The 21,814-nt window shown below is 49.0% G+C and overlaps 1 protein-coding gene and 1 long non-coding RNA gene across 4 annotated transcripts; one reads left to right on the top strand and one right to left on the bottom strand.

The window, feature by feature from the left end:
* Window positions 1–1,469: 1,469 nt before the first annotated feature.
* On the bottom strand, window positions 1,470–20,620 carry PRDM8 (PR/SET domain 8). Of its 3 annotated transcripts, XM_033105317.1 has the most exons (9): window positions 20,552–20,620; window positions 17,657–17,873; window positions 16,905–17,071; window positions 9,098–9,198; window positions 8,594–8,850; window positions 7,403–7,539; window positions 4,902–5,122; window positions 3,670–3,901; window positions 1,470–3,275 (listed from the first exon to the last, which is right to left on the bottom strand). In XM_033105317.1, exons 7-9 carry the CDS (start codon window positions 5,118–5,120, stop codon window positions 1,666–1,668), a joined length of 2,061 nt encoding a protein of 686 aa, XP_032961208.1. In that variant the 5' UTR covers window positions 5,121–5,122; window positions 7,403–7,539; window positions 8,594–8,850; window positions 9,098–9,198; window positions 16,905–17,071; window positions 17,657–17,873; window positions 20,552–20,620; the 3' UTR covers window positions 1,470–1,665. The 3 variants fall into 3 exon arrangements, with proteins under 3 accessions (XP_032961208.1, XP_032961209.1, XP_032961210.1); XM_033105318.1 differs by lacking the exons at window positions 16,905–17,071; window positions 17,657–17,873; window positions 20,552–20,620 and having other exon boundaries at window positions 9,098–9,229; XM_033105319.1 differs by lacking the exons at window positions 8,594–8,850; window positions 9,098–9,198; window positions 16,905–17,071; window positions 17,657–17,873; window positions 20,552–20,620 and adding an exon at window positions 7,720–7,828.
* On the top strand, window positions 8,141–11,394 carry LOC117021926 (uncharacterized). Its single transcript, XR_004422963.1, has 3 exons — window positions 8,141–8,312; window positions 8,789–9,045; window positions 11,310–11,394. It is a non-coding gene; the product is annotated as an uncharacterized LOC117021926 (long non-coding RNA).
* Window positions 20,621–21,814: the final 1,194 nt, after the last annotated feature.

Genomic DNA, 21,814 nt, shown 5'->3' with positions numbered 1-21,814 from the left:
GATAAACTAGTGTCGTGGTGGTAATTAGAGCAACCATAGAGTGACCCTGTAGATGCCCATGGATTTAGGACATGCCATCCTAAAACCTAAAGGATCATCATCCATTTGGGTTTGCACCTAATGGTTGCCAGATATAACACACACACTTACATATGTATACTCTATTTAACTAAGATTTCTTGTCAGTATATGAAGAGTAGAGAGGGACTTCTCGTAAGAGGAAGGGCAGGAAGAGGAGGAAAGTTATCCAGTTCTTCTGTATCATAATGCTCCAGAGCTAGTTTTTTGGTTTTCTTTGTGTGTGTGTGTGTGTGTGTGTGTTTTTCCAGAGGCCATGCAGCTGCTCAAGCCGTTAGAAGGAAAGCTGGGCCCTGCAATACAGACTACTGTGGTCATTTCACCTTAGTTTCTAAAGAAACTTTCCATAGGATCTCTTAATGGGTAAGGCCAGAATGCTGACAGGTTCTAGAGGACAAGATACTCTTCCATGTAGGCATCACCAATAGAAACTTAAGTGGGCTTTTCATCTGGTCTCCCTGATCCAGGCCTGAAAATTGTTTGTCTCTGGCCACATCTGAAGATGGTAATGATCCTGCTGCTGAAAAGAATGCTGACATCCCAGTGAAAGTTGGCTCCATGGCAGGGATCTTTGTCTAAATGATTTGTCCTTTGATCAAGATGTCCAACGCTTTCCAGCTAAAGATTTTCCAAATAATAATCAAACCTATCTTCTCACTTTTAGGCTCAAAATTGTCTCAGAGTACATAAATGCAAGTGAGGCAGGGTTTATCATCCCTCTCATGCTATCTCTTCTTTTCAGGGACTCAATAAAAATAGATGGTATCTACTCAAAGTAGCCCTTGGTTATAAAAATGTATTTAAAAATACTTTCCAAATAATTGCTTTGAAGAAAATAGTCATTTATTGTCAAAGCATCCAACATACCTGGATAATCTATAAAGTTTAATAAATCTTTCCAGGGATAAAAGAAACACATAACTATTCAGACTCCATTTCACTGGCACAAAATTACACTTTGTATTAAAAGGAAATACATATTTACATAATGATGACATTCTTCATCGAAGTCCATAATCATCTCATGATACATGCACTTCCCCCTGGAAACTTAAATTGAATGGCGACCCCCTTTTTATTCAGTTTTGTTTATTTTTGTAAGAACACACAAACTGTCATCGAGAAATGCAGAAAGCATCTCGCCCTCCTCCTTTATATCTAAAATAATTTTTGCCCTTACATATAATTATTACATCTAAACTGTAAGTGCTTAATAATTTAAGTAGAAACGTATGACAAATGCATCAATATGCTGCAATATATGACATTTTTAAAAATGTACCTTTGTTTTTGGGAAAGTGAAAATGCGTGCATTCAAAAGAAAATCCCTCAAACAACCCACCCAATCAAAAATCCACCATCCTGTCTCGTTTGTGTGCGTGTGTGTAGTGTAGTGTAGTGTAGTGTAAGTCGCGGGTAAACATTTGAATGAGAAGGCTGGGGGAGATTGTGTGTGTGTGTGTGTGTGTGTGTGTGTGTGTGCAATGTTTCAGGTCACAAGGAGACGGTGGATGTCCTCGCTTATTTGTTCCTACAGGTGGCTTGACTGTGCGTGTGAGCGCGTGGAAAGCTGGGGTCCTTTCCGCATCAATTATGCGAGGTCATGTGCCTGGAGAGGTGGTGGCGCTCCCTGAAGGACTCGTTGCAAATGGGGCACTTGAGTTTCTCTTCCCGCCTCCGCTTCACCAAGGGCTCCATGGCGTATTCCTTTTTGTGATGCGACCTCATGTGGTACACCAGGTCGGAGGTCATGCGGAAGGAGGCATTGCACTTGGCGCACCAGTTCTGCGCGGGCAGACACAGGGAGGTGAAAGAGGGCGGCAGCAGCGTGAGCGCCGAGGGCAGCTGCAGCTGCAGGGGCCCCGCGGCCGCGGCCGCCGCTGCTGCCGCGGCCGCGGAGCTCTTGGGCCAGAAGGCGGTGGCGTAGAGGAAGGGGCTCTGTTTGGGCAGGCCGCCGCTCGGCAGGGCCCCGCAACCTCCGTTCAGGTCCGCGGCTCCCTGGAGCTTCACTGCCAGAGGGTCGGTGGCGGCGGGGTAGAGTCTGGTGGGGCCCACAGCGTCGCCGGGGTGGCACGGCTCGAGCGCGCTCAGCTTCTGGCCCAGCACCAGCGGGGACAGCTGCGAGAAGGAGCGCGCCGGCTGCGAGAAGGCGCTTTTGCGCTCGTCGGACGCGGCGCCCTGGCCGCTGCCCGCACCGCCCGCGGCCCCCGCGCCCGCGCCGCTCCCCGCACCGCCGCCGCCCGCGCCTCCCAGGTGCGGCACTGAGGTGAAGGCGCTGCCCCGCGCCGGGCTGCCCCCCTCCAGCCGGCTGGGCAGCGGGCCCCCAGGCCGCGGGGCCAGCAGCTTCTCGGCACCGGCAGGCGACGCGGCCACGGGTGTAGAGGAGCCTCCGCCGCCGCCCGCGTCCTGGTCTTCGGCGGCTGTGCCCGCGCCGTCGGCGGCCGCCTCCTCCTGCAGACCGGCCGCTCGGGCCGCCTTCTTCACCTCCACGAAGGCACTGCGCTTCGCCTCGCCGGTCTCGGGGCTGGGCGGCGCGAAGAGGCGGCCGTTCTCTTCCAGGCCGAAGTAGCTGCCCGAGGCGCGGTACTGCTGCGGCGTGCACACGAGGTCCTCCTTCGAAGCGGGCACCGGCCGCTCTGCGAAGCGGCCCCGGCCCCCCGCCAGCCCCGCGCCGCCGCCGCCTCCCTCTGCCGCCTCCTCCGGGAATTTCCTCTTCCCTTTGCCCAGGCCCGCGGCCTTGCCGTCGGGACTCAGCTCCGCCTCCTGGTGGCCGCCGCCGCCGCCGCCGCTGCCGCTGCTGAGGCTTCGGCCGGGGGAGCAGCTGCTGCCTCCCCCGGAATTTTCCAGCTCCCGGGCCAGGTTGTGGAAGTCCGTGGATGGCTTCGCGCTGCTGCCGCCGCCAGCCACGGGTGGGTTACTGCCCTCGGGGGAGGGGGTCGGGTAGTGGTGAATGGGGCCGGCTTTGCAGAACTTAGGGCCGGGTCCCAAGGGAGCCTCCTGTTGCTGCTGCTGCTGCTGGTCCTTGCCACAGCCGCCGCCCGCGTGATCCTTGGTGCCCACGCCGCCGCCTTGCTGGTCTTGGGGGCTCCTATCAGCGCTGTGAAGTCTTTTGGGGCAGCGGAAGCGCAGATGCGCCACATAGGGGAACTCAAACTGGAAACGTTGGCTGCATTCCAGGCATGTGTAAGGGGACGACCCTGCAAACACCACACACGTACACGCGCGCGCGCACGCACGCACACACACGCACACCACATGGTTACTCAGCATCGTCTCCAGGCTACTTTTCCATCACCCCCTTCACAAATCCACCTTCATCTCTCAGGGCCCGAGTGCTGAGAAAAGAAGATCCTGTACGACCTGATCTAACTTTCCCTCCTGTTTTGGGGGGAGTGCAGTAATTAAACCAAGTATTCCCCGATTTCCTCTCACCTATTTGGCCTAGTTTCACTACGGACTAGCTATCAGATGCTTCCTAAAAGACGCCCAAAGAGAGGAAAGGCGCGCCCAGGCGCCAGACTGAGCCCCCGCTGTTCCGGAGTCGCTCCCCCGCTAGCTAAGGGCCCACACGCAAATCGCGAGCCAACCTACCATTCATTTTGCTGTGAGGTCTAGAGGGGCAGAGCAAGAGTAACTCAGTCAGTTCTTTCCCGTACCAAACTAGTAACTCCTCGTCTTTGGCAATCCTGCGGAGAGAGCGGTAAAACAGCTGTCCGTTTTTTATATAGGCTTCAAGGTTCTGCTCCTCTTTATCTCTGGCTGATTGGACCAGACGCAGCCACATGAGACCTTCTGAGGAACCATTTGCCGCTGAGGTGTCTACCTACAGTTTAGACGAAAAAAAAAAATACAAGAAGGAAAGGGGTGGAGGAAGGAGACTTGTAAGAGAATGGAGCCAGAGGAGCCAGGGCCATTTCATCTATGCCATTCTTTTCCAAAGAATTACCTGAGATCAAGATTCCAAAAACTTGACCCAAGTTGGCACCCTATCCTCATGTTTGCAACCAGCAGGCAAGACAACCGTCCTTTGAAATGCTGCATCAATCATATAGCTTATTTAAGTCGCCATTTTCATATACTGGTTGAACATCAAACGAGGGAATGTCTTCTTACAAATCCAATTAGCGTTAACATCTTCAGAATTTACTTCTAAATTATCCCATATTACAAAAATGTGGGTGGATTTTGTTTATTTTGGAAGTGAAAAGCAAGCTTGGATCTCAGAAATTATTGTGTCATTCACTCACCTTCCTAATTTTGGCTTAAACAATAGTTTTTCTTTGTAAAGAAATAATAGAAAGTGAGAGGACTTTCATCTTCGGACTCAAATATATGGATTTAATGATGTTTTATTGTCAAACCATTAACATTTTTATTTAAATACAAAATCTGGGCTCTAGCTACCTTTCCCAGAATGAATAATATTTAGGGCAACAGGAGACCTCCTAGGCTGGAAGACAAACGCGCCCAATACTTTGAATAAAAGTACTTACAGAAAGTACTTAGTATGCAAATAGCCTCAAACCTTGTGAAATTTCCCAGAATTAAGGAAGGTGGTGTTCATTAGTAGGAAAGCCCAGGATTGAGGCACTGATTTAAACATAGTATTCCAAATCAAATTTTGTCATTTATTCCAGAAAAATCAGTTGACAGTAATTTGAGTTTAATTTTCCTTTTCAATTTTTGGTGTGTAAAACAGGATGACTCACATTACTGCATTTTCTACATTTAGAACCTGTCTCAGCTCGTCATTGGAATGATTCTTAGTCTGTTTTCAACTGGACGTTACCGGCATACCCTAGGCAGCATTGGCTAAGACTTACCCGGAAGATGTAAGGAACTGTTCTCTTGTCGGTGGACTTGAGAGCTATGAAAGCTATGCTGTCGTACAGGGAAGTGTGGCTCAGGACGCAGGGACCGAATATAGCGTTCTCAGGAATGTCGCAGGTGGTGTAAACGCTGGTGAAAATATCTGTCAGACACTGTTGGACAGCCTTGGCATCCCCGTCCCAGATGCCTCGCTGGATGCCCGAATCCTCCATCACTGGAGACAGATACACAGGACAACGAAGCGAATTACATTATTCTTTTTGCCTTTATGAAAACAGGCAGAGCATTTTAACTACTCCAAAATTCTTTTCTTGAATTCGCCTATTTTTGCATAACTCTTATTTCAGAAAAAAAGCCAATGGCAGATTTAATCTGGCATATTTTGAAAATGCCAACTAAGGAGTACTTTCCTTTTAAAAAAATAATTGGAATAGTGGGAGCTCAAGGTGGACTGACTGCTTGTGAGAGAGAAAGCAGGGAGCTAGGAAAGACGAGATCGGTGTTTTTTGTTTTGTTTTGTTTTGCTTTGCTTTGTATTACGGTGTTTGGGAGAGCATAGGACAGGATTTGGGGGGTGAGGGTAGGGGAGAACAATAGTATTTTTTACTAGTCTATAGACTTCCCTGACTGGAAGAAACTTCTAACCCTTGGGAGAAAGCACCTCTCCTCTCCTCTTAGGTATTGAACCGGGTGCCCAGGAGCTGACTTTTATATTTTTTCTTCCAAAGAGGGGAGCAGCATTAGCGAACAGGCGGAGAGAGCGGAGCATGGCGAATGGATTTCAAGTGGAGTGTCAGGGCCACTGATTCCGTGTCAGTTAACCTTTCTCTGCAGCCTACAAGAGGGGACGTCTGTCTGCTCATTACCATAATCCAACACTGTCCCTCCGAGGCTTTAATTAAAAAGCAGCAAGCGGAGGTAATTATTTTTTTCTCGACATGCTTATTTATGGATGAGGGTGAATCCCAGTTACCTTGTTATACAAGGGGGTGGATTGAGTCGCTTGTGCTTCATGAAGTGAGCAGGTACAGGGCAGGCCAGAAGTGTCCCGTCTGAAATACCGCGTGTGTAATGATTGGTGAATTCTCGCTCCCCCAGATACGACCCTGTATGGGCGGGGGGGGGGGGGGGGCAGCCCCGCTTGCGTAGACCTTGGTGGGCTCTCCAGCTGTTTAATCCGCAGCAATTTAGAAAGTCATGCCCTGATGGAGGGCTCTCTATTAAGCTGCCATAAAGAGATATTTTTCTGCCATTGCCACTGGACACTGTCTACAAGACTTACCATTTTTAAAACACAAAACAGCTATTTTAAATTTAAACTGGCTTTCAGCTAACTGCATTGTTCACTCTTTCTGACTGACTAAAAGATACCTCTAAGTTGGTTTTTCCCTAATAATCCCACGACAGGCAGTAATTTTTGTGTATTTGGTATAATTTAAGTCGCAGAAAAGAGTAGTTCTAATTCTTTTCCCAAGAAGCTGTTCATTACGGAATAATATTAGCAATGTCCATTTTTTATCTTAATGTCTATTAACCAATTAATCTCGCAAATGTGATTACAAGGTAGTGCTTTTCTTTTTCTTTCCAGCTAACAGAGCATGAAACTTTGGCGAGCCTCTTTTTCCATTCACTCTGCTACATCTCCCAAATGTCAAGTATTGGGATGTGTCTGTCAGACAGAAAGAAGATAAATATCCATAAAGTAGAAACTTACTTTATTGTGATACATCATCTATTCCTGTCCATTTTTACCCCACACAAGTTAGCCCTCCTGATCTTCAACTGCAAATTTAAATACATTTTTAAAATCCTCCAGAACCTCTCCGTCTCCTTTTCAAAGGAATCCTATTCTTTCCTTTTCAATTTCCCCAATTCAGGGTTTTATGCCTCAATTTCTCCTTTTAAAAGACTCTTTCACACAAGCGTTTCATTGTGCTGGGCGGTCGCCCCGTCACTTGGGGCAACAGCAGGGACGCAATCATTAAAATGCAGTTCTACCTAACAATACGGTGAAAAGATCCTCGCTACGCCGAGCTAATAGGGGTCCGCGTCGCTGTGGCTGCCGCCACGAGCATCGAACCCGTCACAATAACCGCTGGGCGCGAGCCTGACCTAGCCCGCCGTGCGGTCGCCTTTACCACCCAGCCTTTCACAGCTCAACATCCTCCACTGGGCCCCCGCTACTCATCCTCCCGGGCATACTCTCCAGAGCCGGCGGGGCTTGCCGAAAGCCTGTCGCGGCCGCTAGCCACTCGCCCTCCCCTGGAGGCAGGCATTGTCTGGCGGCCGCGCGCTCCCTAGTAGCTTGCTTCTCCGGCAAAGTGCTCTCCACCAGCTCCTCCCTTTGTATAATCTTATTGGCAGTAGAGATCCGCTCAACAATTATTTCCCCCCTCTTCTGGATAATGAGGAAACGGAGAACAAAATTTTTCACTCTCCCCACCAGACCTGCCTTTCTCCCATCCCCCTCCCCCATCAATGCAAATAGACTTACCAGGAATAAGGTCAGGATGGAATCGCCCAAATAAGGCCACCAAGAACTGGGAGATGCAATCGGGTGTTGCTTTTGCCTATTGTATCAGTGTATTTCCATGTCAAGAGGTGTTGGTGTTGCTGTCTTGTAGGTTCTGCCTAAAGAGAGGAAAGAGAGAGAGAGTGATGGGGATAGAGAAAAGAGGGGAGAGTAAGGAGGGAGAGAGAGAGAGAGAGAGAGAGAGAGAGAGAGAGAGAGAGAGAGAGAGAGAGAGAGAGAGAGAGAGGAGTTGTACAGATGGACCCGATGCAGTGACTGACTGGCACGCAGACACACACTTTTTGTTTGCTGCACATAATCTGCCCAATGACGCGTGACAGCCCACGTCCCCTCCCTTTAACTCTTTGCTGGGCTGTGCGCTCTCTCCGGCTCTGCCCGCCTGGAAGCGGTCTCTCCCGCTTGCCGGTGCCCGGCAGGTCCTGAGCGCCTTCCCCAAGAGGCAACGCCTTTCTGAGCGTGGCCCGGCCCGCCTCCTCTTAAAGCATCGGCCCTTTGGGACTGGTAGGAGGGGAAAATCAGGTTCGGGGTCGGAAAGGAAGTACCAAAAGAACTGGAAAGGGCCTTTTTTTCCGTTTCGCTTGGCACATGGAGAATCTCTGGCAGGAAGGTGGCCACTCAATGAGCGCACGGAGCCCGCGCGCATTTCCCAAGTCTGAGTTGGGTGCAGGGGAGGGGATTGGGGATTAGCCCGAGGGATTCTCCTCCAGCCTTTGAGCTATCGCTGCTTCGCGCAGCTAGTTGCCTGGGGCTGATAAACCAGCGCCAGCTCTCTCCAGGAGCGCTCACTTTACCAAGCCCTTCCCAGCAAGGTTCAGAAAGGATGCGCTTTGGTGAGAACGTGGCTCAGTCTTTCCGCGGAGCCGGAGATGGGGTAAGGGGAATGGGGTGGGGATGCTGCCAGAACTTGGAAGGTGATTTACAGGGGCATCTGATCCCAGGAAACAAGTACCTGGGCGGGGGGTGGCGTGAGGGGCAGATGGGTGGGAAGAACCCACGTTACCGGACTCAAACATTTCCTGCTGTTCGGTCCTCTGCCCGGCACCTTCTGCGTAATCCCCGAGGGGGTTCCAAATTGGGGGCATCCATATTTTAAGACTTCCGTGTGTGGGGGGGGTGGGTGGGCAGAGGATGAATCAAAGTAAAAATTATTACCGAGATGTGGTCCAAAGAAAGATGTGCTTTTCACGTCCAGCGGGTGGTGGAAAAGTGGATAGAGTTGCGGCGGCTGTCTCGGGAGCCCCGTCTGTGTGCTAAGCCACTTAGAGGCGCTGGCTGGCCCCGTTGGTGTAGCAGCTGATGCTAATGACTTGAGGTCTTTAACAGCCTGAAAGTTGACTCCTTCTACAGGGACCGCAACACATTTTCGCTGGGGGACTCTTGAGGTTCTTTTTCGCCGTTCAACTCTACTCCTAAGGGAAGAAAGGCCTTTGAGTGGTATAGACGGTCCCACTCCCTCAGCCCCACCCGCAACACCATTACATTGAAAAAGGCAATCTGTTAGCTTTAGGATAAATCGGATGTGAAGTAGCCTAAAGTAGACGAAGCAGAACCACGACTTATGGAGGAGAGGAGACAGCCTTATTTTTAATCCAGTGTGAAATAAGGTAAGTGGACTGAGGGTTGGCAAAGGGCAGCTTAAAAGGAAAAGGTGCATACCGTGTTAGATTCTCTCGCAGCTCTGAGACTTCACCCCGGAACCCAGTGAGGCAGCCAGGCCCAGAGCGCCTTTCTTCGCCGGTGCCTGCGGTCCAAGGAAGCTAGGAAAGGATTTTGTTGAGGGAAAAAAAAGATTGCAAGGAACTTCCCACTAAATGAGTTCTTTTCTCCTTGGTCTCTCTCTCTCTCTCTCTCTCTCTCTCTCTCTCTCTCTCTCTCTCTCCCCCCCCCCATTCTCTTTTCACCCGGCCCTGGTCAGTCACCCACATAATTTTCCCAGTCCTTCTGATTAGACAGAACCTTCACCTAGGATTAAACTGGGAAATAGAGAAAGTAGGGTTGGGAAACCCCCATATATTAGGGAGGGGGGATTTTCCCTTGATTTCCAGGTTAGCTACTGACTTTTCAAAGAAAGCTTCTCAAACAGCAGTTGTCTTTTGTCTTACCATATCGTTTCTTATGCATGTGTACATACTTTGAAATAGTTTGGCTAAGGGCAACTCATGTAATGACCAAGGCTCAATACGGAGGGCTCTCACATGTCTGTATATCAGAATCCATAACTGTATTTAGCTGGTTGTCTATAATTGCCTTATGACTGGATGCTCCATTCATTTCTGTCTCTCTGTCTCTGTCTCTCTCTCTCTCAAGTATCCCTGTCCCGCAATCACTTGTTTAAAGAAAGGGTGGGGAAATTAGAAATGTCAAAATAATTGCCTTAAGCATCTAAAACAGTGGCCAGATACTTAAATGAATACAGAGAAAAGAAAAAAAGGTAAAAAAAAAAAGCAAAAAGAAAGAGACGTGTAAACAACAGCAAGTTAAGATAGAGAAGTCGCCATAAGAGAGTTGTAGTCCCTTAGAAACTACAGCCTGATGAAGTGAAGGAAGGTGTGTATGTGGTTGGGAGTCAGTGTCCGAAATCTAATTCCATTAAACAGTTGAACAGAACACTCATTAGATCCTTCTTTTGCTACTATTCATAGGACAGGAAGCTTGCCTTTCCCAGGAAAAGTCATCTGTCCACGCAAGCCACTTAAGAAAATCCCCTTACATGTTGTGAATATAAAAGAATCACTCTACATGGAAGGCATTTGTCTTTTCCCTGGTCTTTTCTTTCTTAAATATAAAGGGCACATCTTAGACTATGTCTCCTTTGAGGTATTGAAATAGATTCCAGTTTGTATAAAACACTGTTTCTGGTACTTAAGTTGGGGGTGGGGAAGCTTGATTTTCCAATTCTGATGAAGAAAATAGCTAAGATTCTATACATCAAAGAGGAGCGAGATGTATTCAGAATCTGACTATCAGATGATATTTCCTCTCAGTTTAATTTTTCTGCCTCCTTATTAGATTTCCCCTATTGATTTTTTTTTGGGGAAAATCCCCAAATAAAAGAATTTCTAACATTTTATGAGTCCAACTCTGTTTTATGTATTAAATGACTGGCATAACAAAAAAAGTATGGGTAAGATTAAACTTGAAATTCCTGCTATGAAGGTTTTCCAGTATTTTAAGTGGTACATGTTTGCTAGGTAATATAAATGGTCTAAATGACAATCATTAGTAGGAGGGAAAGAAAATCTACAAATTATTTTTATTTCTCTAGAAATTTATGGGCTAAAATGGTGCATAAACTACTTTGAAATCCCTCTGCATTATCACTTACTGAAATTCACTGATACTAAATGAAGGGTTGAGGCATTTATTCAGCCCCAAATAGTACTATAAAAATATGGTTTTATCTAATTCACATGGAACAATGGATTTATGCATATATTTGGAGCTCTTTTCCCTGGGATTTTATTTCCAATTAAATGATTAGAGGGATGACAATAGAGAGGGAGGGTACGTTCACTTTGGCTCCACTTTAGCAAGGCTTCTGGCAGTTATGATAGAAATACATGTGTAGACAACTGCAGTACTGCTTTGGAACAGAAAGCTGGAGGGAGGCTGATGAATGATTCCTGAGGTGGTGCCTTTTATGGTCTAAGTGAGAGGGTGGAGAAAGGGTAAAAAAGGAAATCTGATTCTTAGGGAATAGTAGAATGAACAGGTTGTTTCTACTCCCGGGGTAGAGGGATGGGGCCCAACATATCTCAACTTTTGTGAGAGGAGGCAAGCAAAGTCTGTAAGAATAACTCACTCAGAAGGATCGTTATTCTATAAGAATGAAAACACATTGTTTTTTTCTTTTTCTTTCCCTTTCTAGGTCCTGGTTCATCCCTCTCTAATCCTGTTTCCAAAGCACTACATCAGCAAAGGCTTAGTTGTCAAAAAAAAAAAAAAAAAAAAAAAAAAAAAAAAAGCCATTCATGGTGAAGGAAAGCCACACCTGAAGGCAATGAAGACAAGAGGCTGCCAAGGAAGCAGAGACTTTTTCCCTAAGCTGATTAATTTCCCACTGGGAAGTCTCTAGAAGAGGCTGTGAAGGTTGGGGGAGGCAGAGCATGAAACTTCATAGCCTCACCATGGAGAATATGAAAGTTTCTAAGGGGTAACTCAGAGGCAGACTTGCTGAGCTGGATAAAGGTTTACAGGCTAGGGGCCTCTTTGTTTTTTACAAGTATACATGGCAATTTCAGTTTGGGTCCATTAGGTGATAAATGAGTGTTTCCCAGCCTGGTCCTGGGAGAGGCAGAGAGTTAAGGAAGGAATGGATCATTTTGTACCTGTGTGCAGGGACTCCAGGCTACCAACTACAGGGATCGTTACTCCTGACTTACATTTTTCTCTCTTCAGTTTTTCCTTTCTCAGTGAATGGTAGCTGTTTTTAATGCTGCTGCTGCTGCTGCTGCTGTTGCTACTGCTGCTGTCATTATGATAACCTACCTTTCTCAAGTTTTAAACCTTCTCTCTAAGGGATTTCAAATTCCACTTGTCATTCTGTTGGAGTTCAGCTGGATAATCTTTGAGAATTTTGTGTCATTCATCTCCTCTCCTGGATCTGGTTTGTAGTCAACTGACTTAATGGCTTCGGAATATGACTTCCATCAGGGCTAGCAACTGAGGTGATATTAAAGGCAACTACCACAGATCTAAAATCAATGCCTCATGCTCACAGGTGTGTGACCTGTGACCCAGATCCAATACCCAGCATCCTGACCCCCTGGAACCTCCCAGTTTTATATCCTTCCCCAGATAAATATTTAGAGATCTGGCAAGGAATATCCTTGTGTTCCATCAACTCAACTCCACAAGTTACTAAGTTTTTCCAGAGTCAGACCTCAGTAGTAGACGGAGGGTGTGAGGAAGGAAATGTAGGAAGGGCCACAGTCAACCACTCTGAGCCTCCTCACCCTCTAGGCCAGGCTTTCCAGGTAGACTGGGGACCAAGGGGTGTCCAGCAGTCTCAAATGAGAGGAAGCATCAGATTTTGAGAAGATTCACTCTCTAGGCCTTAGGAATGTCACCAAATTGAGGGGCTGTCCGTCAAATTTCTTTGTACAATCAGGAAAAGGGACATAATCCCAGGGACATGATCCCAACACTCATTACCTGAGTTCCACCTAATTTCCTCTCTCTTTTAGACTGTATGTAATTCCCAGTAAGTTAAAAAGAGAGAGGCTGATTGACACACAGTGGCACCTGTTCCCATGTAGGCCTCTGAAGTGTGGACTTAGATTACAAATTTGGCTGCTGGGGGATAAGCAGCATAAAGCATTTCTTTCCTGGGAAGGGGGTCTAAGCAGAACATACAAATGCCCATGATGTTCAAGCTTAGAATTTATCCATGGAATACTTTCCAGAAGCCTGAGGACAGAGACAGCATCTGATCTTCTCAAAGGAAGACAAAAAAGAAAGGAAAAAGATTTGGGGGAGTACATAGCAGTTAGTAATCATAACAATGATGACTCACATTGCCTTGGAAATATAGTTTATTTCTTCACAAACTGTGCTCTCACACCCAAATTCCTCCCCTGCTCATATTGTAGATTGGACTGTTTGAGTGAAACCCATCTTTTATGATTTTAATTAAAATGAATTGCAGGTGTTTCATGATTTAATCCAGGGGTATTACTCTAATTTTGATGGAGGAATGTATCCCCGAACATGTATGGAAAGCCAATACGTTTTAACAGATTTTTCATAAACATTTAAAAATGACCAACGTAAATCTTTCCTTTTAAGCCTTCACTTGGGGAAGTGCTCTCTTAAAGATTTCAAAGATCAACTTGTCACAAACAATAGTAACAGCATGGCTACTATAAAAAATACCGTACATATATTTCAAAGTAGCAGAAATAATAGGCGAGGGGGGGGGTTGAAACATATTTGTTTTCTTGAATTTGCTGATTGAAAGGCCAATTCCCAGATTGATTTGGTAGTCTTCTGGTAATGTAATATAAGGGTAATCAAGATATTCATAATCGCCTTTAACATTTTAAGGAAAACCCATATTTGAAGAATAAATAACATCTAGAATTGTCAAGTACATCATTCACGAATTCCTAATAAGAATAAACATATTGAATATAAAGACATTGATGTTGAGATTTCCTGAAGGCCTAAAATTCAGTTTAGGTCTGAACAAATTTATACCTGATCATACACAGTTGTGTGTGTGTGTGTGTGTGTGTGTGTGTGTTTAAGTAGGTTGTGGGTGAATATTGTTGAGAGTAGCAATTAAAAAACCTTTCAGGATTGTCATTTTTCTTGGTTGCATATCCATAATGTAGTCAGTGCTCCTTTTTGCATGTTTTGTGTAAGATGGTTTTGAGAAAATAGTTTGTGTGAAGTCATATAGGAGGGCATTTGGTCTTCTAGAAGCAAAACAGAATGGAGTTCTACACTATATATTTCCTACATATGATTTCTGTATCTAGTACCTTGTGTATATGGTCAGATGCCTCACATCTATGTTCTACAGTCATTTTACCTTAGGCCCTAGGAAGTTAATGTTTCCAGACAAGTGGGGATCCTGTGAACTTGTGAAAATATCCTGGGGAAAGTCAGTAGCTGAGAGTGCAGTAGGTTCCATTTCTTACCTGGGGTGCTGAATGAGCCGTTCTATCCCCTAAGCCATTCACAGCTGAGTTTGTGCCAAAAGTTTGGGGAACAAGGCAAGGCACAGAATGCCTGCTAGAATTCTTGCCTGGATTCTGCGGTGCTCATGACTCTGTAAAGGGCATGGCAACAGAACTGAGGGTGTAGAGAAGGCCAAACGCAGAGACCGGCTTCAGTGAAGGCTAAGAGGTCTCTCTGAGAGAGCACCAGGGAGGGCACTGCCCCAACAGCATCGCAGACACCGCTCCCAATACGTTTGGGATGATTCACCAAGAGTGTAGGATCCTACACGGGTAGGTACTGGGCAGAACCAGACAAGCCACCTTCATTGGGGGGTCTCTCTTTCACGCGCAAATCGTGAAGTTGGGGGAGGAAGAGACCCCGCACGCGCTCGGTGCGCCCCAGGACACATGGAGGACTGAGCAGGGTCCGAGCGCAGTTAAGGGCCTGCCACGTTTTCCACGTTCTCCAGCCTCCTACCGCCTCCCTGGAATCAGTGCCAACACTTGTCTCCCGCTAGGTGACTACCTTCCGCGAAAAAAGGCGTCTTGAGAACCAGGCTTTCAGGGACAGCTATGATCGTTTCTACCCTGTTTCCCCGAACATAAGACCTAGTCGGACAATCAGCTCTAATGCGTCTTTTGGAGCAAAAATTAATATAAGATCCGGTCTTATTTTACTATAAAATAAGTTTTTTTACTTATAGTAAAATAAGACCGGATCTTATCTAACGTAATATAAGACTGGGTCTTACATTAATTTTTGCTCCAAAAGACGCATTAGAGCTGATTGTCCGGCTAGGTCTTATGTTCGGGGAAACAGGGTACCACCACCACCACCATCCCAGTCCTCTTCTCACGTCCTTCCCTGGCAGGTCCTCCGATTGCCATTCCCAGGGTATGGGTCTGTTTTCCCATCTCTTACAACTGACAGTGATCTGTCCCAGTCTTGGTTTCCCTCCTCAGGCAAACTAAGGCTGGCAAGCGTTGCCTCCCGGGTCGCGGTGAGGACTCAGTGAGAGAAAGAGGGCGAGTGCACTTTGGAGAGCCAGTTGTAGAGCAGATGGTAAGAGCTGAGGTTAGTTTCATGTCAGCCTTGGACATCCCAGAGAGGTCGCAATGCCTTCATTAAGTAATATTCTCCTTAGAGGTCTGGAGAACTGACCAAGAAAGACCAACAACTCAGGTTCAGGCCACAACTCCACCAGGGGAACTAGACTGCCTGGGTTTGAATCCCAGTTCCTGACCCTGGGCAGGTAATTTAACCCGTCTGTGCTTCAGGCCCTCCTCTGTGAACAGAGGGTAATAGAGGTCACCTCTTTACAAAGTTATTGTGAGCGCTGATACTGAGCAAGCGCAGAGCACGATGCTTGGCACATAGGAAATACCCATTTACTATGTTACTCTTGTCATTGTTATAACACTGCCTTGGTTTCCTCCTTAGCAAATTTGGGAATTGTATTGTGCACTCGCTGTCAAAGCCACTCAGTGAACGCTGAGGATTTCGCCCTGTTTCTAGGGAGATCGTTAGGAGGTACTGGGGGATAAAGCAGGCAGGAGGAACCTGTTCAGGTGTTCAAGGATCCCCTCTACCGCTGAAGGAAGGGCCGAGTGCTCCAACCACAGCCGCAATCCCTCCTCCCTCCTCCCCTCTTTATGGAAAAGCGAGCAGATTTCTGCCTGGAGGCTTGTACTTCGGGCTTCTCCCCGCCCCACCCCCATGCCCATCCCGGAGCTCTTCCTTTAGGCGCCAGCTTAGAAATGCGGGCAAAGCCAGGTCAGCGAGGGCTGAGGCATCGCGACCCCACGGAATGAAAAGCGTGTGAGCGCATCGCTGATGAACTCCAGTGTGGTGGCCAGAGAGCCGTGGCCTGGGTGGGCAGAGAAGCCTGGGGACCCAGGCGTCCGCCCTGACCAGGGCTCAGGGCCTCCACGCGGCGCGGTCTGCTCTCTTCCCGGCCCTGAGGCAGGGAGGGCAGCTCCAAGTGCGGGGGGCGCGATGGGCCCAGCGCCAGCTGCCCCGGGCCGCAGCCACGCGGGCCGCAGCCCGGCTTCGAGCCGGCGGGCTCCACGCTGGCAGCCTCCAGGCCCCGCCCCCAAGGCCCGCACGAGGGCTGCGCGCGGAGCATTGTGGGCCGCAGGGCCGACCCCGCTCCCGGACCCGCGGGCGGTGCTGGGCAGCAAGTCCGCACCCAGCCAGCCGCGCTGCGCTTCGGCGCAGCGCAGCCCGGGGCAGGCGCCTTAGGTTCGCCCCACGCCTACAGTCTCGCGCTCTGCGACGCCTCCCGCCCGGGCGAGGGACCCGTGCCAGAGGTCAGTTGTGGGTTCCTCATTGATCTTTCTTCTGAAGGATCCGAGAGAGCTTGAAATTTGGGATCCTCAACACTTAGGTTTGAACCCCAGGTCTTCAATCTACTAGCTGTGTGTCTTTGAGCAAATTACCTAACCTCTGGCTTTTTAGCTTGATATTCATTTGTAAAATATCAAAAACAACCTTTATCTCATAGGTCTGTGACTACTGTTATGACTATTACTAGGGCAAGCCTGGTTTCAGATCCCAGCTGGACTGCTTGCTTGAGTGAGGTAGCCTCTCTGTGCTTCCGCTTCCTGTGAAGGACGGGTATCTGTGAACTAGGGATACTAATACTTACCTCAAAGGCTCATAAGAATTAAATGCAATAAGTATGGCAGTGCATTCAGCCTACCACATACCGTAGTAAGAGTCCAAATAGCTGATTATTTAAAGCATCTCAATGCCTGCCACTTTGAAATGCTGGGTACATATAGTTTTTAAATCTTACCTCTCCTGCTCCACTTGTCTCCTCTTCAGAGAGAAACAAAATGCAAAGGTGCATGTCGGTATGTGGGGTGGTGGCACATGTCGAATCGGGAAGAGGTAGCTTGTGGCAGAAAGTTAGGTGACCCTTCGGGAAGCTGCATGCCTCTCCTGCCCTCTCCTCTTCAGTTTCTAGGGAGAAGGTAAAAGAATAGGACAGGCATCGAAAAGGAGCTTAGAATATGTAAGGTGCTCAACAAATACGTTTTTTAGTTGAAAATGGCATTTCAAGTATTAAAGAGACAGAGTGTCTGAAGTGGAATGGGAGACCCTGCATTGGGATTGGTTTTCATCTCTCTGTGCCTAGCTGCCAGTAGGCTTGTTGGGAGCATTTCTGTGTGATTTTATGTCATGGCCCTTGGGAGGGGAAGATCTCAGAAAGGGAATGGAAGAGAAGGGGGCACTGCTCTAGGGGAACAGGTTTTGGGGACAGGAGGAACGATGAGATGCACCCTCTTGCATATGGAGAAGAGCTACATCCCTGCAGCTGACGCAAAGCATGCCTGACTCAAAGGAAGTAAAACTCAGGAGAGGGGAAAAAGAGAAAAGATATAGGGGTGAATTCTCTTGGGGTGAGTTAGGCCTTCAGTGTAAGGTTGGAATCAGTCTATTCCCCAAAGCTTGAAAATTCAATTTGCAGTCCAAATGCTTACGTTCACCGACATCCCTTAATCATCCTTACTACAGCTCTGGTTCTTTCAGAGTGGGGGAGCATACCTACATCACCAGGTGCCTCTTCACTGTCCAATGCCTTCAGGACCAGTGTCCTCTTCTTACTTTTCCAGTGGGAGCACTTACACCTTTGTTGTTGTTGTTGTTGTTCTCTATGGATAATAGGATAATGGAGGACGACGTTTTTACTCAGCAGCTAACAGGACATCTGGTAAAGCGTGGCCCCAAGCAGCATTCAGGACCATGCCCTTCTGCATTCTTCCTGAGGGCAGAGAATGCTGATACAGCAACAATCTAAGGGATTTCATAAACCTCTGGCTCTTAGTGTCCTTTCCTCTCAGACCTGGACTAAAAAGTGCTGTTAGCAGAAAGGAGAATACAATAAAACAAGTTCCTCAGTTTTTCCACCCCTGGGCAAAGGAGACAACTGATGAAAAGGAGCCACAACTTGGAAAAGGTTTCTTTTTCCTGACCATAAATCTCATCCTCCTGTTCGTCTGCCCAACGAAGCATGATAAGCCCTTTTCCATAAAGTATTCAGTATTAGAGCCACAAAGCTCCCCCAATCAGTAGCCATCTGCTTCTACCATAACTGCTGCTCCCGAAGCAGGGAAAGCAGCAGCAGAGAAAGGGCACCACTGTTAGGCGGCTGGACAAATGAGGAGACTGAATAGCTTTGGTTTTCCTTGTGTATCTGTATCTATAGAGACAGGGGAAGAAAGGCCGCATTATATTGATACAACAATTGTAAAACAAAACACGGAAGAGGCATCTAAAGGGCAATATCACATGCATCAGGGGTCTCCAGATAAAAGGGGAGCTAACAGATTTATAGAAACCTTTAATTGGTTTTCAATTGAAAGCTAAAGAGGCTGGGGCGAAGCTGTGAAGAGTGGCAAAGTGCTCTCCTTCAGCCGTCTGGGAGGCGTGATCGATTTCATGGAGGGAGAAAAGAAGAATCCGGAACTCGTCCGGCGCCTCTGCGAGGGCAGGGAGCAGCTCCGTGTCAAGAGCTTTTCCTTTTTGGCCAGGGAGTAACTGATTTGATCATACATAATAACAGGATCTCTCCTCTTCCTCTCTCTCTCCTCTCTTCCTCCCACCTTCCATCAGACTGATAGACAAGTGGAGAGGGAAGGAACGGATGAAAAAGTAAACCTATTTTCCCATCCCCAGAAGAAATAGACCCCAGCCGAAAAACACCAGGCTTTAAACCTGTTCATCGGCCAGTAGGATGGCCTCTTGGAAGGAAACAGGAGTCCTGCCCTCACCCTACCCCCAGTCCTCTCTCCTTTTCAAGACTTAAACAGGAAAAGCTAAAATCACAGGAGGCCGTCCACTGTGTAGGGTGAGAAGGCTTGGCTTGAGCCCACTGGGTTTGTTTCTGAGCGGATCTCTTCATTCAACCGGCACTGCGCAGCGCCTTTTCTTAACCCTTTCCTGCGCGGCGTGCGCCAGCCCACATCAGCCTCCATCCGCAGTGCCCACCCACACAGCAGCCCCAGACGTAGGTCTGTTTCTAAGGCTAATTTATTGGCCCGACCCTCCATTATCTTTTTCGATTTCCTAATTAATCAAAGATAAAAGGCAATGGTGCAAATTACGATTATGAGGAAACTGGAAGATGGTTTTGAATAAAATGGGAGAAAGGAAATATGATTGATTGAACGGCATGACAGTGAAATCTCAAGTGGGAGGACAGGCCTCAGGGGGGTCAAACCTGACGCCTTTTGTGTTGCAGGTGGGCTGCTCTGTCTGCCCTAGCGTTGTCAAGGGGACAGTCCCCAGATTAGGTCACTTGGTTCCAAAGCCTTCCGAGGAGAGAGCTGGGTTTCCTCTCAGGATCCCAACCCCACTAGGTGTCGGCCCCCACCCTTCCAACGCACACTCTGCCGCCCCTGCGGGATTTCAGGACGCTTGGCTAGTGCTTCCACTCCACTTCAGGAGCGCCTTTGGATCTAAGCATACCCCATTACTGCGCTAACGCGCGGCAAGTGTCTCTCATAGTTTCCCTTCTGTCTTTGAACATTCCTCTTGCGAGGCTAATTCCTCGTGAAATTGCAGGCAAAAAGTCTAGTAGGTCAGAGATTGTATTTGCTCTTGTAAGGGATTAATAGAGCCCCTGTCTGATGCTGCTTTCCAGAATTACGTTCGGGATTAAAAGGCAGACACGACACGGGCACACATTTTGCATTCACTGGTGGTTGTGATTAATGTTTCCGAGGGGATTTGTGCTGGGAGCTTACAAAATGTGCTCTCCGGGGTCTAATGCCCGACGGCCGCGTGGCAAGGGCGGTCAGGCGGTCTGTGGGCACGCGCCTGAGCACTGAGGGATTAGAGAGATGTCAGATGGGCGCGGGGCACCAGGCGCAGGGGCCTTTCAGCGCCTTCCTCCCTCCACCCCGCCTGGGCACAACTGCTTCGGAGGACAGCAGTGAGGACTGTCTCAGGTGGCGGACTTTAGGTTTTTCAGTGCTATGCGTCAGGAGAAGATACCCTCGAGTGTCCTGACTTTTGGGTGGGAGAAAGGGGCTCGTTACGAAGCCAGTGAACATCCATCCATCCATCACGGGGGAGTTCCGAGCTCTGCGCTCAGGGCAAGAGCCGCGCAAACACATCACTGACCCCCAAATCAGTCTCCCAGCCCCGGTCCCGCGAGCCTACCACTCTCAGGGCTGCTTTCGCACCCAGGGAGTCACCAGTGGAGAGGAGCCAGAGGCTAGGCACGAAGTACGTCCCCCTTTCCGTGAAGGGACAAGGGAAGGAAAGTTCCAGGATGCAAGGGGGAGGCAAGGGAAAGGAAAGCAACCCAGCAAGGAAGTAAAAAGGAAGCAAATAAGAAGCGAGAGAAGAGGGTAGTGAGAAGAGAGGAGGAAAACGGGGGAAGGGTGGGCGCAGATGGTGGACATTACGGTTCTCCGGCAGAAGAGGGCATCTTACCGGCCGAGAGGGCTGGGGCGGAATGCCCAGGCAGAAGCCGCCCTCCAGCCCGGGCTCCAGGGTGCTGGGCGCCCCCTTCTGGCAGCTGCGCGGCTGCTCCCCGCGATCCCGCGGGTAGTCCGGTGTAGCGGCTGCCCCTCCTGCGGCGCCGGGGAGTGCGGGTGGTGAGGGGAGGAAGGGCAGGAGTCGGAGTGGGGTGTGTGGGTGGGAACGGAGCTGTCAGGCTGTCCCTTCCCTAAACGCTCCCCCGCGGCCTCCTCACCTGGGGCCTGTGGGGCTCCTTCCCCGCCAGCACAGCTCCTGCGTACCCTTAGGTGGCCGGGCTCCCGCCCCAATCGGAGCCTGAGGAGGAGCCCGCCCTCCTCTCCAAGCGCCCGGGTCTTGCCGCAGCAGCTGGGAGGGAGGGAGCGACCGCCGGCTGCTGCCGGGCGGCGTCTGGGGGCCGCGAGCCGAGCGCGAGGAGCCGCCATCTGGAGCCTCGGCAGCGGGCGGGGGTGCGGGAGCAAGGGAAGGGGCCTGGCGGCTCGGCCCGAGGCGCAAGAAGTGCAGGGGTCTGAGCGTGGGAGCGGCGCCTGTTGTGTCCCAATGCCGCAGTGTGCGTGGTGAGGGAGTGTGTGTGACGGGGTATGGCCCCTGGGGTGCAGGAGCGGAGGCCTGCCCCTTTTAAGTCCCCTGAATACCGGGGCAGTCCCGGCTGGCAGGTTTAGCGAAAGAGCCAGGGACCAGCTTGACAGTCCTCCCAGCCCCCTTCCTCTTGGGAGGTGGAGAACTGGGAGGCTGGGAACCAAAACACTCCTACAAGCGCTCACACCCGCTGTCGGTCAGAAGTGGTTTTCTCATTTCCCTTTCCTCCCACCTAGTGGATCCCACTCCAGGAAATACTTCGGACAACTCCACACTAAGACAACTACTTCAGCCAGAACATGGGACAGCTACTGACAGGATATCACCCTTGGGGATAAATACTCTCTAGTTTCTGTGGAAAAGGAAGGGGGTGGGGGGAGGGCGGGTCATCTTGTACGTTTAGCGCAGAGGAGAGAATAATTGAGTGTGTGGGAGTTAGGAAGTGTGGTTTCTCCCTTCCCCTTTTTTTCATTTCAGATCCAATGTTTTAATATCTTTAACTTTTTTTTTTAAAAAAATTCCCCTTTCTTAACTTTGGATGGGGGAGGGGAGCAAATTCAAGGAAGGGAAAAGGTGATGAGTGTGGGAGACAGCCAAGGGAGGTGTTCCGGGAACAAAAGTACAATGCTTCCAGCGCTG

The sequence above is a fragment of the Rhinolophus ferrumequinum genome, chromosome 5 (genome assembly GCF_004115265.2).
Source record: "Rhinolophus ferrumequinum isolate MPI-CBG mRhiFer1 chromosome 5, mRhiFer1_v1.p, whole genome shotgun sequence".
NCBI lineage: Eukaryota > Metazoa > Chordata > Mammalia > Chiroptera > Rhinolophidae > Rhinolophus > Rhinolophus ferrumequinum.
The sequence above is the reverse complement of the archived record's forward strand: the minus strand, read 5'-3'. Positions and strand labels throughout refer to the sequence as shown.